The 15920-nt window shown below is 43.2% G+C and overlaps 1 protein-coding gene across 1 annotated transcript in view; it reads right to left on the bottom strand.

Annotated features, from left to right (window-relative positions):
• The window catches only part of LOC109902485 (DNA-directed RNA polymerase, mitochondrial-like), a 98411-nt gene that overhangs the window by 16777 nt on the left and 65714 nt on the right, over positions 1–15920 (bottom strand). Inside the window, exon 16 of the mRNA XM_031786156.1 lies at positions 1265–1317. Coding sequence (XP_031642016.1) covers positions 1265–1317 — 53 coding nt within the window. The remainder of the gene's footprint in view (positions 1–1264; positions 1318–15920) is intronic.

The following is a 15920-nucleotide window of genomic DNA, read 5'->3' as shown; positions in this document are numbered from 1 at the left end:
ATGTGTTCATTTACCTCAGTGTAAACACATATTGTAATGTGGGGCAATACATTTCAAACGTCTTCCTGGATGAATGTCTTCAGATCCATATCTGACAGCACTATTCTGTCCCTGCCTCCTGCACCTGCCATCGGTCTCTCTCGAAATCTCTCTCCCGACGGTTTCTTTCTTCCATCCGTACCGTGATTCCCAGCTCCCTCAGGGTCAGGATTGCATCCATCAAAAGTGCTGAAGGTCTTCGTGCCTGAGTTTAGTGTCATCCTCAGTTGGGCTGGGTATGGGCACTTCGCTTTTATGTTGTTCCCTCTCAGCTGTTTGATCACTTCTCGGACTCACATCCTTTTCTTCTGTAGGTCTGGGGAATAATCATGGTCAAAGTAGATTGTTTTCTCCTGAAATGTAACTTGCCTCTGCTCCCAGGCCTGGAGTAGAATAGTTTCTTTGACAGTTAAGTCCAGAAACCGCACTATAATGGACATTACCGGTGCTTCTGTATCTCTCAGCTTCGTAACCAGTGCCCTCACAAAGCTCATCATATCATTTATTTCAACGCATTCTGCTACCTGGTAGATCCGAATATTGTTACACCTCAGCATATCTTCCAAGTCGTCACACACCGTGGCTCTGTCCTCACCGGTCTCCTCTGGAATCTTTTGAACTGTCGTTATTTGTTGTTGTATCTACTTGACAAAGTCATTACTCAACTTTTCCTGCCACTTTGTTCAATATTTGCCACTCTTAATATATAGTACTACAGTAGTTAGCTAGTTTTCCATTTGGGTCGCAGCTGCGTCTTCAAGCTGTTTTCCCGTTCACGACGTCACAGGAAACTCCCTTTAGTCCACTGTTAATACAATCCCAAAATGTTTTGCATGTCAGCAGTCAAGTTAAGATATAGGATTTTCAAGACGCAAAGTGTCACTTGCCACATCATCCTGATGATGTGCTTGCTATCGCTGAACGGATCAGAATGTGACCAATCAAAAGTGGTAAACATGTCTTGTATACTGTTTTTATACAGGGTGTACATGTCAAAGTCTCTAAAGCAAGTTGGAGATGAGTGGAGAGAAAAAAAAGTGAGCCCTGAGAAGATACCGATGGATGACAGGGTTGGGGTCGATTCCATCTAAATTCCAGTCAAGTCAGGAATGTAACAACTTTCCCCTATGGAGAAATCCCATGTCCAATGCAACTGACAGGAATATAAACGGAATTGATCCCAACTCTGGTAGTGTTAGAAGCGTCTGGAGGGAGAGGAACTTACTCTTTAGAGTCGTGGGTGATCTGGAAACTCAGGTACTGGATGGTGGCCTTCAGCTGCAGGAAACATGGGGGGGGGGGGGGGGGGGGGGGGGGGGGGGGGAACATGAATGAATCAGGTAGGTTTGATGATGTCATTTCGGTCAATGAAATGGTGGAGTTTGGGAGAGGGGACTGGATTAGTATTAGACATTCTTTAAACACACACAAAGCAAACAGGGTAAACTTCTAACACCCAAAGCAGTCCTTCTGTTTGACATTTCTAACACATTGATGGAAAATCAAACGAATGTGGAATCCATTCTTATTGAAAGCCTCTGATTGACCTACAAATGCTACCCATTGATTCCCAGCCCACCTGCCACAGAAATGACAATAGAACATTAATGACTGGTAAAACCGGACTTGAGCCAACATACAAGCGTACTGTGACATGCTAACAAACAGTAATTGTCTCCTAGGACAGTAGTTTCCAACCTGTGAGTCAATTATAATACATCAAAAAAGGGATCAAAATATCGATTGTCTTCCAAAAATAATAACAGTTGGGAGCATCTAGATGTTAGAAACTGTCAAACAAAAATCCATCTGTAATAATAGGCATTTCATGTGTTACATTCACTGATAGAATTGACTAAGATATTTTATGTAAAAAATGGTGGTTCTCAAGAGCTTTTGACAGTCATTTGGTGGTCCCCGGAAAGGAACAGGTTGGGAACCGTAGTCCTAGAAATAAACCTGACTAGTGCTCAAGTCTCAACAACAGCTACTGACAGAGCAGACACACTATACTATAGGTTCTGCCACAGAAGAGAGTTTGGCCAGTCTGAGGTGAATAATGGAGCCCATCATTTTGGCCCTGTAAGAGCTGTAAGGGAAGCCATTTTGTCAAGAATGTGAGTGACTGCTCTCCACATTGGCCCTATCACTGTCACGCCCCTGAGTGCCTCAATCACATTACAGCTCAGATGAGTTTCTCCCTGTCTCTCTCTCTCACACACACACACACACACACACACACACACACACACACACACACACACACACACACACACACAGACAGAGAGAGAGAGAGCAGTAGAGGAGAGAGGTTCCCTGCTCAAGGTGACACTGCATTGAGCCGGGACAGAGAGAAGACAGAAACATGAGAGAGACAAGCAGCACACAGCCGTGAGGGACATCTGAAGTGCTGAGGATAGCTTGAGAGCTGGAGCTTGGGTGGAGTGTGTGTGCTGGCCATGAGGTAAATTGAGATGCAGTCCTGGGGGTGGTCATCAATCACTATGATTTATGAATCTATTAGACCCCATTAATAGAATAACCACTTAATGTAGGAGAGATGAGAGAAAGAAAGAGAGTGAGAGGGGGGGTCAGAAAAAGAGAGAGAGAATGACATAGAGTGTGAGAGAATTAGGGGTGAGAGAGACAAGGAGAGTGAAGAGACACCTTGCTCACTCACCTCGCTCATTAGTTATTCTGCCCTGCAATTCCTCTACAGCAGAGCTCTAGCACTACACACCTGATTCGAATAATCAACTCATCAAGCCTTTGGACCTGTGTCAGAGTGGAATCAGGTGTGTAGAGCTAGGGCCCTCCTTCGGGTCCCAGGAGCAGGATTAAGAAACACTGCTCTACAGAGACAGTAGAAATAAAGAACAGAACAGTCTTTTATAAGCGAAGTGATAAGACTAGCAGTGAATGGGAACCTCTACCCAAACAGGCTCTCTACGATAATAGAGTACCCTGATATAGACATAAATGGACATAACTTGAAAGGATCAGTTCAGGCCTGGGGAACTCCAGTCCTTGGTGACACACTTTTGCCCCAGCTAACACATCTGACTTGAATAAACCACTAATCATGATCTTTAGTTTAGAATGCAATTACTTTAAAATCAGCCGTGTTTGCTAGGGACGGGGAAAAGTGTGACAGCACTCCAACCTCCGAGGACTGGAGTTGCCCATCCCTGGATCAGGTCATCATCATTGTAGCAGTATATCTCCTTCATCTAAATAAGACCTTAGTTATGGGTCAAAATGATGCCCATCTAAGAAAATAACATTTTGGGAGCTCGGAATCAAATAGGATTCACTGCTTGCACTCCTACATCTAGCCATACCAAGGCAACCAGGGCAGTCCTCCCACTGATACACCCTGGCAGTAGGCTTGTGTGATGAAAACATCTATCAACAACCAGATAAGACTGGCTTCAGACAGCAGACACTACTGCACATCATAGCACACATTACATGAACACTGCTGGTTCTGGAAAATAATGAATGTCTGTCTGCCCGCCACAAGTGAAGAGAACCATTCATTCATCTGGAACTCCTGACTAACTGAAAGCTCCAAATGAAGTGCTCTCACTGACACTGGTTCACTTAAAAGTAAATCATCAAAAGCACTGAGAACACTTAAAGACATGCTCCGGAAGTATTTTTAAACCTCCCGCTTTGGGCTAAATGTGTCAATGTGTAGTTCATACAAACATCATTTTTTTGTAGAATTACTGTCTTACCTAAATTAGCCACAAAATCCCTAGTTTGAAAACAGTTTTTCTGGAAGATGGGCTGCGCCACTTTCCCTACATTTCCCCCCACATGGGGCAGCCCCCTAGAAATTCAAGTTCTAGCCAATAAGCTTCAGTCCCTTGCCATTTGAGTGACAGCTAGCAAGTTGAACACACAGCAGAGCGAGAGAAAGAGCAATGACGTGGTGCACATATGTGACTTAGTACGCACATTTCTGGGACCAGTTTTGTCTCGTGACCTCTACTTTCAGAACTACTGGATAAAAATAATACAAAAAGGTGGGTTGGGAATCTCTTTAGAACACTTAAACCCATCACCCAGACTGTAGTGTCTCTAACTGAATGTAGTTAATTCATGCTTCCAGTTTAGAACCAGGGGAGAAAAGTGTCTGCAACTGCTTTCATGAATGGAAATGTACTGCAAAAGCCTGTGTCCTATTCATTATTGGAACCCGTAGTGAAACATTTTGCAACAGAAAATAAGAATTTGTTATTGGACAGGTTCAGATAGTGCCATCCTGTTTCTACCCGCTTTCTTCCATTTTCTGCCTAATGAAGGCAACCGTGGTCAGTTCTTTATGCTAGATTAAAAATAGATAAATCAGTAATTAGGACTTCTGGACATAAATCCAATCCCACAGTGACAAGCCTTCATGCAGGGTAGCAGCTCTCTTGATTTACCCAGCAAGCTGCCTCCTCTGCTGTCAATGGCTCCAGGGCACATTGATTTATTACAGAAACAACCAAACAGGTTGAAAATAGACACACACAGACACACAGGGCGATACATTCCCATCAGCATGTGCCATGTAGTGCGATCTCATCCATCAGCCCTCTAGGAGGAGTTGAAGGAAAGATGTGTCTATCACTGTGGCAGAAAGTCCTTCCGATCTCCCCATGTCCTCAGGGATACATTTAGGGAGAAAGGAAGAGGTAATGATGGAAGGATCTGGGGTTAACTCAACACACTACTCTATTGTACGTAGGGGCAGCAGGTAGCCTAGCGGTTAGAGCGTTTGGCTAGTAACCAAAATGTTGCTGTTTGTTTGTTTGTTTTACCTTTATTTAACTAGGCAAGTCAGTTAAGAACAAATTCTTATTTTCAATGACGGCCTAGGAACAGCGGGTTAACTGCCTGTTCAGGGGCAGAACGACAGATTTCTCCTTCGATTCCCCGAACCGACTAGGTGAAAAATCTGCCGATGTGCCCTTGAGCAAGTCACTTAAACCTAATTGCTCCTGTAACTTACTTAAAATGTCAAATGTATCTTCCATATCCTTATTGAGTTTGCATAAAATAGGAATTAAAGGTAGGCGTAGCGAAATTACGCTGCCACGATTAGAGCTGCAGTTATTGAAATGCAAGACATCACTCTCACAAATCAAATCGTATTTGTCACATGCGCCAAATACAACTTGTGTAGACTTGAAATGCTTGCTTACGAGCCCATCCCAACGATGCAGAGTTTAAGAATAAAAATTGTAACAAGAGAAATAAAATATAATACACAAGAATGAAGCTATATACAGGGACTACCAGTACCAGATCAATGTGCAGAGGTATTTGAGGTAGATATGTACATAAAGGCAGGGTAAAGTGATTATGCATCAGGATAGATAATAATAGGTGTAAAATAAAGAACAGAATAGAAGCAGCAAATGTTGAGTGTAAAAGTGTGTGTGTATGTGTATGTTTGTGTTGTGAATGTGTGGGAGTGTCAATGTAGTGTGAGTGTGTATACAGTGCATTTGGAAAGAATTCAGACTCCTTGACTTTTTCCACATTTTGTTACATTACAGCCTTATTCTAGAAAGGATACAATTGTTTTTCCCCTCATCAATCTACACACAATACCCCATAATGACAAAGTGAAAACAGGTTTGTAGAAATGTTTGCACATTTATTAAAAATAAAAAACAAATACCTTACTCATAAGTATTCCGACCCTTTGCTATGAGACTCGAAATTGCGCTCAGGCGCATCCTGTTTCCATTGATCATCTACAACTTGGAGTCCACCTGTGGTAAATTCAATTGATTGGACATGATTTGGAAAGGAACACACCTATCTGTATAAGGTCCCACAGTTAACCGTGCATATCAGAGCAAAAAAACAAGCCATGAGGTCGAAGGAATTGTCCGTAGAGCTCTGAGACAGGATTTTGTTGAGGCACTGATCTGGGGAAGGGTACCAAAACATTTCTGCAGCATTGAATATCTCCAAGAACACAGTGGCCTCCATCATTCTTAAATGGAAAAAGTTTGGAACCACCAACTCTTCCTAGAGCTGGCTGCCCGGCCAAACTGAGCAATCGGGAGAGAAGGGCCTTGGGTCAGGGAGGTGACCAAGAACCCGATGGTCACTCTGACAGAGCTTCAGGTTTTCTCTGTGGAGATGGGAGAACCTTCCAGAAGGACAACCATCTCTGCAGCACTCCACCAATCAGGCCTTTATGGTAGTGGCCAGATATAAGCCACTCTTCAGAAAAAGGCACATGACAGCCCGCTTGGAGTTTGGCTAAAGGCACCTAAAGAAACAAGATTCTCTGGTCTGATGAACCCGAGATTGAACTCTTTGGACTGAATGCCAAGCGTCACGTCTGGAGGAAACCTGGCACCATCCCTACGGTGAAGCATGGTGGTGGCAGCATCGTGCTGCGGGGATGTTTTCTTTTGTTAGGATTGAGGGAAATGAACGAAGCAAGGTACAGAGAGATCGTTGATGAAAACCTTCTGCAGGACACTCAGGACCTCAGACCGGGGCTAAGGTTCCCCTTCCAACAGGACAACGACCCTAAGTATACAGCCAAGACAACGCAGGAGTGGCTTTGGGGACAAGTCTCTGAATGTCCTTGAGTGTCCCAGCCAGAGCCCGGACTTGAACCCGACTGAACATCTGTGGAGAGACCTGAAAATAACAGTGCTGCGACGCTCCACATCCAACCTGACAGAGATTGAGAGGATCTGCAGAGAAGAATGGGAGAAACTCTCCAAATAAGGTGTGCCAAGCTTTTAGCGTCATACCCAAGAAGACTTGAGGCTGTAATCTCTGCAAAAAGTGCTTCAACAAAGTACTAAGTTAAGGTTCTGAATACCTACCTAAATGTAATATTTCAATTTTTTCTGTGTAATAAATGTCTAAAACCCTTCTTTTTTGGCTTTGTCATTTTGGGGAATTGTGTGTAGATTAAAAATATATATATATTTTAGAATAAGGCTGTAACGTAAGAAAATGTGGAAAAGTCAAGTGGTCTGAATACTTTCCAAATGCACTGTCTATATAGTCTAGTGAATGTGCGTAAGGTATGTGCAAGATAGAGTCAGTGCAGATAGTCAGTTAATGGTACCCAAACTACTTAGCAGTCTGGCTATTTAGCAGGCTTGTGGGAAGAAGAGGTCTCAGAGCCTGTTGGTACGAGAGACGATGCTCCGGTAAGATTTGCTCACATCGGCCACAGACAGTGAGATCACACAGTCATCCGGAAAAACATGGGCTTTCACGCAAGGCACAGTGTGATATTTAGCTCGTTTGGGAGTTCTGCATCGGTGGGTAACTCACGGCTTGGTTTCCCTTTGTAATCCGTTATCGTGTGCAATCCCTGCCACACATAATATTGCAGCTTTTCAAGTCTCTCTGATAGGAGACTCTCGAACAAAGCTATTCTTGAGTGACTGAACATTTGCCAATAGAATGCTGAGGAGTGCCGTTCAGTTCCCTTCGCCTCAATTTTACCAGGATTCCATCTCGCCGGTGGCGTTTTGGTAGCTTATGAAACAAAGGAATAGGGTTGAACAGTGGAATAGCTGAGTCGTGGAACAGTGAAACAGCTGTCGATCTGATGTCCAGAAGTACTTGGTGGTCATTATGTGATGATAGTATGAACTTTCTGTCCAAAAAAAAAAATCTACATAAACACGATAAAAGTCACTAAATAACAAAGTTGGGTTGGAGCTCGTAAGATGTCGCCCTTCTCTGTTGGCGCGCAATATCTGCGCATGTGCACGGTTCGCTTCATGCTCATACAGTGTGGGAGCCACGGGATCAAAACAGCAGAGAAGTTGAGCCTCGTGTTATTTACTTTCTGCATATATGTCATATCGCTGAGTCTACCTTTAAAATCTTGATCATTGTAATTTTCCCTAGGAATGGATCTGCAATATATCTTTGAAGAGAGAGATTTTAATTTATGTCTTGATTTGTATACTATACCCACATCATTATATCTGCACCAGTTTTGCCAGCCTAGCCCAATCCTTAGCTTATGATGAATTTGCCCTTGATACAGTGCAACATTCTCTCCATGGAGAATAGTCCCAAATCACCTGAGAGTTACTCTATCAGACAGCACTAGATAAAACAGTCATAAGTATCAGTGAAGAAGCAGCATTGTGCCGGAAGTGGAAGGATTCCCATCACATTACGACTCTGTTGTGGCAGTTCCTACCACAACCATCATCAGTCCATGTCTAGCCCAGCCCTGCCTCCAGCCCAATGAGCCAACCACTCTACGCTAACCTGAGCATTCCTGGCCCCTCTATCTCGCGCCAACTCTCTACCACGCTCACCCCAGCTGTCACTCACTCACCTTATTGATCACGGTGGTCAGACAGTCCACAGATGAAGTACAACACAATTATTCACCTCCCCCTGGATAGACCTACCAAATTCCCATTGACCTTTTCCTCTCCTCCCCTCCATCCCTCCCTTCTCCTTCTTTTATCCATTACCTCCAGGGTGTCCTTGAAACTCCATCAGCATTTATTAGTTCACCCCAAAACCGCGGGGAGTTGCTGGCTTTGGTTCTCGGGGAGTGAGGGAGAGGAGAAGTCAACATTTGGAGAAGTGCGGTATCATGGAATTAGAATAACTCATTCTGATTCTGTGTATGGTACAGTGCATATTCCACTAGCATACTCATCGTGACTACAGCAGCTAGCATGTTTCATCAAGACAAGGAGTTAGGATTGGAAAGGAAATCTTAAGTAGGCCTCCACACAGCAGGCAAAATAGTATGTAGAAAGACTGGAGAGTTGTCTTTAAACCCCAACATAAAGTGTTTTTAACAGTGGGACCCCCGATCCTTTGGGTTTCCACCAGTAAGGTTAGTTCAGGATATGGCGTAGATGGATTCCCTCTAGGGAAAAGACCCTTAATGTAAGGGTTTCAACTCAACATAGATCCACTGTCTGTCTCTCTGGGTAATAAAAGCATGGAGTAACCCCATAATCCACCACTCCTCTCCCTGGTGAAATCCACTTCTCCGGTTTCACTTACGTAACTCAGCCAGCGAGGGTGGAAAGGAGAAAAATCTTTGCCCGGGCAAAAGTGACCCCTAATCTGATTAGTTGCCTACAATCCCGTTAGGCAGCCATATTGATGCATGTCCACGCTGCTCGCAGCTTGCTACTGTCATTTCCTCCAACCTATCATCAGCACTGGGCCACCTTCCCTCCCTCCGCCACTGACTGATTATGGGACGCTTCTCTCCCTTCTCTTCCTGCTTATTTGTGTACTGATTGTTCCGGGTGCTTCATCTTCTCCCATATTGTCTACTCTAATTAATGCTCCACAAAGTCCATTTATGAAAGGAAAAAAATATTGAATCAAGTATGGTGGAATATTAGGGAGAAAAGGTGACCTTTGTAGTGTTTAATTTCTGTTGGCCCCATGATGCAAGTAGATGGAGAGGGAATAGAAGTATGTAGGGTATATAACACAAAGTGTGGGAATAATAGTGTAAGGGAGTTACATTCGTCTTGGTAGTGTGTGTGGGTGTATGTTTGAGGATGTTATTACTTACAAAGCAGACTATGATACACACATTCGCATGGGCAGCTAAATATATGATTCACACTACAGAAACAAATCACGTCTATAGAGAAACAAATCACGTCTACAGAGAGAGAGAGAGAGAGAGAGAGACACAGAGAGAGAGAGAGACACACACAGAGAGTGAGAGAGAGACACACAGAGACACACAGAGAGAGAGAGAGACACACAGAGACACACAGAGACACACAGAGAGAGAGAGAGAGAGAGAGAGAGAGAGACAGAGAGAGAGAGAGAGAGAGAGAGAGACAGGGAGAGAGACAGAGAGAGAAACAGATAGAGACAGAGAGAGAGACAGAGAGAGAGACAGAGAGAGAGAGAGAGAGAGAGAGACAGAGAGAGAGACAGACAGAGAGAGAGACAGAGAGAGAGAGAGACACACAGAGACACACAGAGAGAGAGAGAGAGACACAGAGACACACAGAGACACACAGAGAGAGAGAGAGAGAGACAGAGAGAGAGAGAGAGAGAGAGAGAGAGAGAGAGAGAGAGAGAGAGAGAGGAGAGAGAGAGAGAGAGACAGGGAGAGAGACAGAGAGAGAAACAGATAGAGACAGAGAGAGAGACAGAGAGAGAGACAGAGAGAGAGAGACAGAGAGAGAGACAGAGAGAGAGAGAGAGACAGAGAGAGAGAGACAGAGAGAGACAGGCTCTCAAGAGAAGACAGGCTATGTGCTCACTGCCCACAAAATGAGGTGGAAACTGAGCTGCACTTCCTAACCTCCTGCCCAATGTATGACCATATTAGAGAGACATATTTCCCCCAGATTACACAGATCCACAAAGAATTCGAAAACAAATCCAATTTTGAAAAACTCCCCTATCTACTGGGTGAAATTCCACAGTGTGCCATCACAGCAGCAAGATTTGTGACCTGTTGCCACGAGAAAAGGGCAACCAGTGAAGAACACACACCATTGTAAATACAACCCATATCTATGCTTATTTATTGTATCTTGTGTCCTTTACCATTTGTACATTGTTAAAACACTGTGTATATATATATAATATGACATTTGTAATGTCTTTATTGATTTGAAACTTCTTTATGTGTAATGTTTACTGTTAATTTGTATTGTTTATTTCACTTTATATATCTACTTTATATATTATCTACCTCACTTGCTTTGGCAATGTTAACACATGTTTCCCATGCCAATAAAGCCCTTGAATTGAATTGAATTGACAGAGACAGAGAGAGAGAGAGAGAGAGAGAGAGAGAGAGAGAGAGAGAGAGAGAGAGAGAGAGAGAGAGAGAGAGAGAGAGAGAGAGAGAGAGACAGAGAGAGAGAGACAGAGAGAGCCCTCCAGAGGCCTGCCATCTGTCACCTCTGCTCCCCAGCACCTGCTGATGAGGTGCAGCTAGCCCAGCGCATCACCGCTGCTTGATACCACACTACCAGAGCACGCTGGGCTAGCTGACAGACCTGCTTAGGATGTCTGTCTGCTCTCCGCTAGTGCTGAATGCCAGACACGTAAGCAGCACAGCACACACACAGCTTCACACACACAAACGGATCCACACAACCACATACACACACCATTTTTTGGTTATAACGGGGACAGTAACATCAGTAATCTGAAAAAGTAATCTCTAAAAGGGGGGGGGGGGGGGGGGGGGTTCTACTAAGCTATATGGAATACCAAGGATCATTTTGCTATTTGATTTTGAATTTTAAAGACCCCTTTAAGTATCAATAATAATAGTGAAGACATCAAAACCATGATATAATACATATGGAATCATGTAGTAACCAAAAAAGTGTTAAACAAATCTAAATATATTTTATATTTGAGATTCTTCAAAGTAGCCACCCTTCGCCTTGATGACAGCTTTGAACACTCTTGGAACTCTCAACCAGCATCATGAGTTAGTCACCTGGAATGCATCTCAATTAACAGCAGTTGAATTAATTACAAGTTCATTTATGGAATTTCTTTCTTTCTTAATGCATTTGAGCCAATCAGTTGTGTTGTGACAAGGTAGGGGTGGTATACAGAAGATGTGGTATACATTTTCTGGATGGTATACAGAAGATAGATCTATTTGGTAAAATACCAAGTCCATATTATGGCAAGAACAGCTCATAAGCAAAGAAAAATGACAGTCCATCATTATCTTAAGACATGAAGGTCAGTCAATACAGAAAATGTCAAGAACTTTGAAAGTTTCTTCAAGTGCAGTCGCAAAAACTAACAAGCACTATGATGAAACTGGCTCTCATGAGGACCGCCATAGGAAAGGAAAACACAGAGTCACCTCTGCTGCATAGGATAAGTTCATTTGAGTTACCAGCCTCAGAAATGGGCAATTAACTGCACCTCAGATTGCAGCCCAAAAAAATTGCTTCACAGAGTTCAAGTAACAGACACATCTCAACATCAACTATTCAGAGAAGACTGCGTGAATCAGGCCTTCATGGTCGAATTGCTGCAAAGAAACCACTAGTAAAGGACACCAATAATAAGAAGAGACTTGCTTGGGCCAAGAAACACAAGCAATGGACATTAGACCGGTGGAAATTTGTCCTTTGGTCCAAATGTCAGATTTTTTGTTCCAACAGCCGTGTCTTTGTGAGATGCAGAATAGCTGAATGGATGATCTCCGCATGTGCGGTTCCCACCATGAGGAGGTGTGATGGTGTGGGGGTGCTTTGCTGATGACACTGTTGGGGATTTATTTAGAATTTAAGGCACACTTAACCAACATGGCTACCACAGCATTCTGTAGCGATATGCCTTCCCCATCTGGTTTGCGCTTAGTGGGACTATCATTTGTTTTTCAAAAGGATAATGACCCAAAACACACATCCAGGCTGTATAAGGTTTATTTGATCAAAAAGGAGAGTGATGGAGTGCTGCATCAGATGATATGGCCTCCACAATCATTCGACCTCAACCCAATTGAGATGGTTTGGGATGAGTTTGACCGCAGAGTGAAGGAAGAGCAGTCAACAAGTTCTCAGCATATGTGGGAACTCCTTGAAGACTGTTGGAGCATTCCAGGTGACTACCTCATAAAGCTGGTTGAGAGAATGCCAAGAGTGTGCAAAGCTATCATCAAGGCAAAGGGTGGTTACTTTGAAGAATCCAAAATATATTTTGATTTGTTAAAACACTTTTTTGGTTACTACATGATTCCATATGTGTTATTCCATAGTTTTGATGTCTTCACTATTATTCTACAATGTGGAAAATAGTAAAAATAAAGAAAAACCCTTGAATGATTAGGTGTGTCCAAACTATTGGTACTGTACTTCCATACATTTTCCCCCACAGATACCGGGGGACCTTCAGACGAGTCTTGAGGCCTGTGGGCATCCTAGAGCAAAACGGAGAACACCATAGCTTTCATGAGAGTCACATATTTCCATAGAGGAAATAATAGATTATAGGCAAACCGTTCAGAGCTACCGTACAAACCGTTCGGAGCTACAGATGATTTTGTGAGAAGACCAATTTTCGGGATGTCTCATGGTCTGACAAACACCGCTCCTAGCTCTGTCAGCTTTCACCGCAGATGCAGAAGTGCAACATTGGTGGATTGAGACGCATCCAATGCAACAAAAAAAACATCTCTCTAGCTTAAACTAACACATTTTTATGGGGATTTTTTAATTATCATGCTAATTGGATTTCCGCAGGTGCGTGGACATTGACTCTAGGGGGTTAAAGGGCAAATCCACCAGTTTTCAACCTCATATTCATCATCTCCAGCATTTCTATGATCTGTGGTTAAAAACATGAAGAAGAAAAGTCCTAAAAAATGCTTCTTTGTGACATCACAGGATAGGATTAAAAGTAAAGAACAATGATTTTCAAAACATGCAACAAGGTTCTAGCCCAAGTGAGAGTATTTCCTTGCTCGCCACACCACCCTGAATCTCATAGTGTTTAAAAAAAACACATTTAATCTGTGTTAAATGTTTGATGTCAACAGGTAGAACTTTTTAACTTAAAAAATGTTTCTACAAAACGTAGAAATGCGACGTTTTCATATATGCTGACACTGGTATTGTGATGGAGAGAATGAAAATGAGGAAGAAAAGTGGTGGAGTTGCCCTTTAAGGAAAATGTTCATATATATTTCTTCATTTTAAATGTTTATGTTTAGCTCACATAATATAATGTCAAAGAATGCATTAAAAGTGTCTGTAATAGAATAAAATAGGCAAAAACGCATGTAGACAATAAATGGATTTATATAGCTTCCAAAATATTTTTTTACAACGGTGGGGGAGTACCAAGATGGAGTACTTCAACACAGCACCCCCCATCAGTCATCCTTACAAATCTTTGGGTAGAACATTCCATACAAATGTGCACACAACACACACACAGATTGTTGGGGAAGAGCACCTTCAGCTGAACCCAGGTTGGGCACAGACGGTTCACATCAATACACTATATTATTATAATGAAGCCATAGACTTACAAATGCAATTGCAAGTCCTAGAAGCTTTTCCATTTCAGGTACTGCACTCAAAAAGCTTTTCAATCCCAAACCTTGCATTCAATGCACACTCAAATACACTGACTGTACTACAATATATCCAAGAAAGCACATTGCTTCTACTTAAGAATTGGCACATCAATTACAATCTCTGGCAGTCCTTTATCCAAGAAAATTGAAGGATATGGACCTTAACATGAACTCCAGGGCTACTGTCTGTATCCTTACACTCCAGTAGTAGAGGCGCTGCAGGAAATCTGTGCTGTGGTGTCCTGGCTATAAGAGGACTGTGGTGGTGCGGATCTGAGGCGGTGTCCTGTCTTTAAGATTATTAATGGAATCCAGGCTGGTTCTGCATGAATCTGGCCAGGCACCGTGACATTTTCAAACAGGGAACTGGAACCCCTACTGAGCAAATCCAGAGAGAGACAGAGAGAGCGCAAGTGCTAAAGAGAGGGAGCAACAGCACTGCTATCAGTATATAACTAGCCCATCAATGGTCAGTAAAGGTGAAGGAGCACGACACGCTAAATCCACTCTGAAATTCTGGCACTGTATAACATGTAAACCTGACTGGGCAAAGTAGGCTGTGGGGGGTAGATGGAATGGAGGAGTTATTGACAATGGAAGACAATATTTAATTTAGCCCTCCCAGCCCCATGCTTGGCAATAGGGCACAATGACAAACAGCTAGCTCAAAGACAATCCAATTGTAAGGTCCAGGGCCTTCATACCCAGTTAGGTAGAGGCAAAACAGGGTAGCGTTCAACCACATTTATTTTTTCTAATTGTAGTAGTGCAAATAATGTGTCAATGATAGACAGATGGATGTCAGAGCAATAACAAAGCCATGAGGTCGAAGGAATTGTCCATAGAGTTCCAAGACAGGATTGTGTCGAGGCACAGATCTGGGGAAGGGTACCAAAAAATGTCTGCAGGATTGAAGGTCCCCAAGAACACAGTGACCTCCATCATTCTTAAATGGAAGAAGTTTGGAACCACCTAGACTCTTCCTAGAGCTGGCTCCCCAGCCAAACTGAGCAATTGGGGAGAAGGGCCTTGGTCAGAGAGAACCCGATGGTAACTCTGACAGAACTCTAGAGTTCCTCTGTGGAGATGGGAGAACCTTTCAAAAGGACAACCATCTCTGCAGCACTCTACCAATCAGGCCTTTATGGTAGAGTGTCCAGATGGAAGCCACTCCTCAGTAAAAGGCACATGACCATGAAAACCTGTTCCAGAGCCCTCAGGACCTCAGACTGGGGGAAGGTTTACCTTCCAACAGGACAACAACCCTAAGCACACAGCAAAGACAACGCAGGAGTGGCTTTGGGACAAGTCTCTGAATGTCCTTGAGTGGTCCAGCCAGAGCCTGGACTTGAGCCCAATCAAACATCTCCAGAGAGACCTGAAAAAAGTTTTGCAGCGACACTCCCCATCCAACCTTACAGAGCTAAAGAGGACCATTTAAAAAAAATCTATTATAGAATAAGGCTGTAACATAATAAAATGTGGAAAAAGTGAATGGGTCTGAATACTTTACAATGCAATGTATTTCCACTAATATTTCTTTATGCAATAAATATTTTACAATTGGTCATGAACTGGTGTTTTTGCTTAGGAATAGAGCAAATAATTTCACCCTCGCACCTGGCTGGTTATATTACTGCTCTGCCCAGTGACGCAAGCCTACCAGATGAGCTAAACTACTTCCATGCTCGCTTCGAGGCAAATAACACTGAAACATGCATGAGAGCACCAGCTGTTCCGGAAGACTGTGTGATCACGCTTTCGGCAGCCGACACGAGTAAGACCTTTAAACAGGTCAAAATTACTAGGCCGCAGG

The sequence above is a fragment of the Oncorhynchus kisutch genome, linkage group LG13, assembly GCF_002021735.2.
Source record: "Oncorhynchus kisutch isolate 150728-3 linkage group LG13, Okis_V2, whole genome shotgun sequence".
Taxonomy (NCBI): Eukaryota; Metazoa; Chordata; class Actinopteri; order Salmoniformes; family Salmonidae; genus Oncorhynchus; species Oncorhynchus kisutch.
This window is presented reverse-complemented; position numbering and strand designations above follow the sequence as displayed.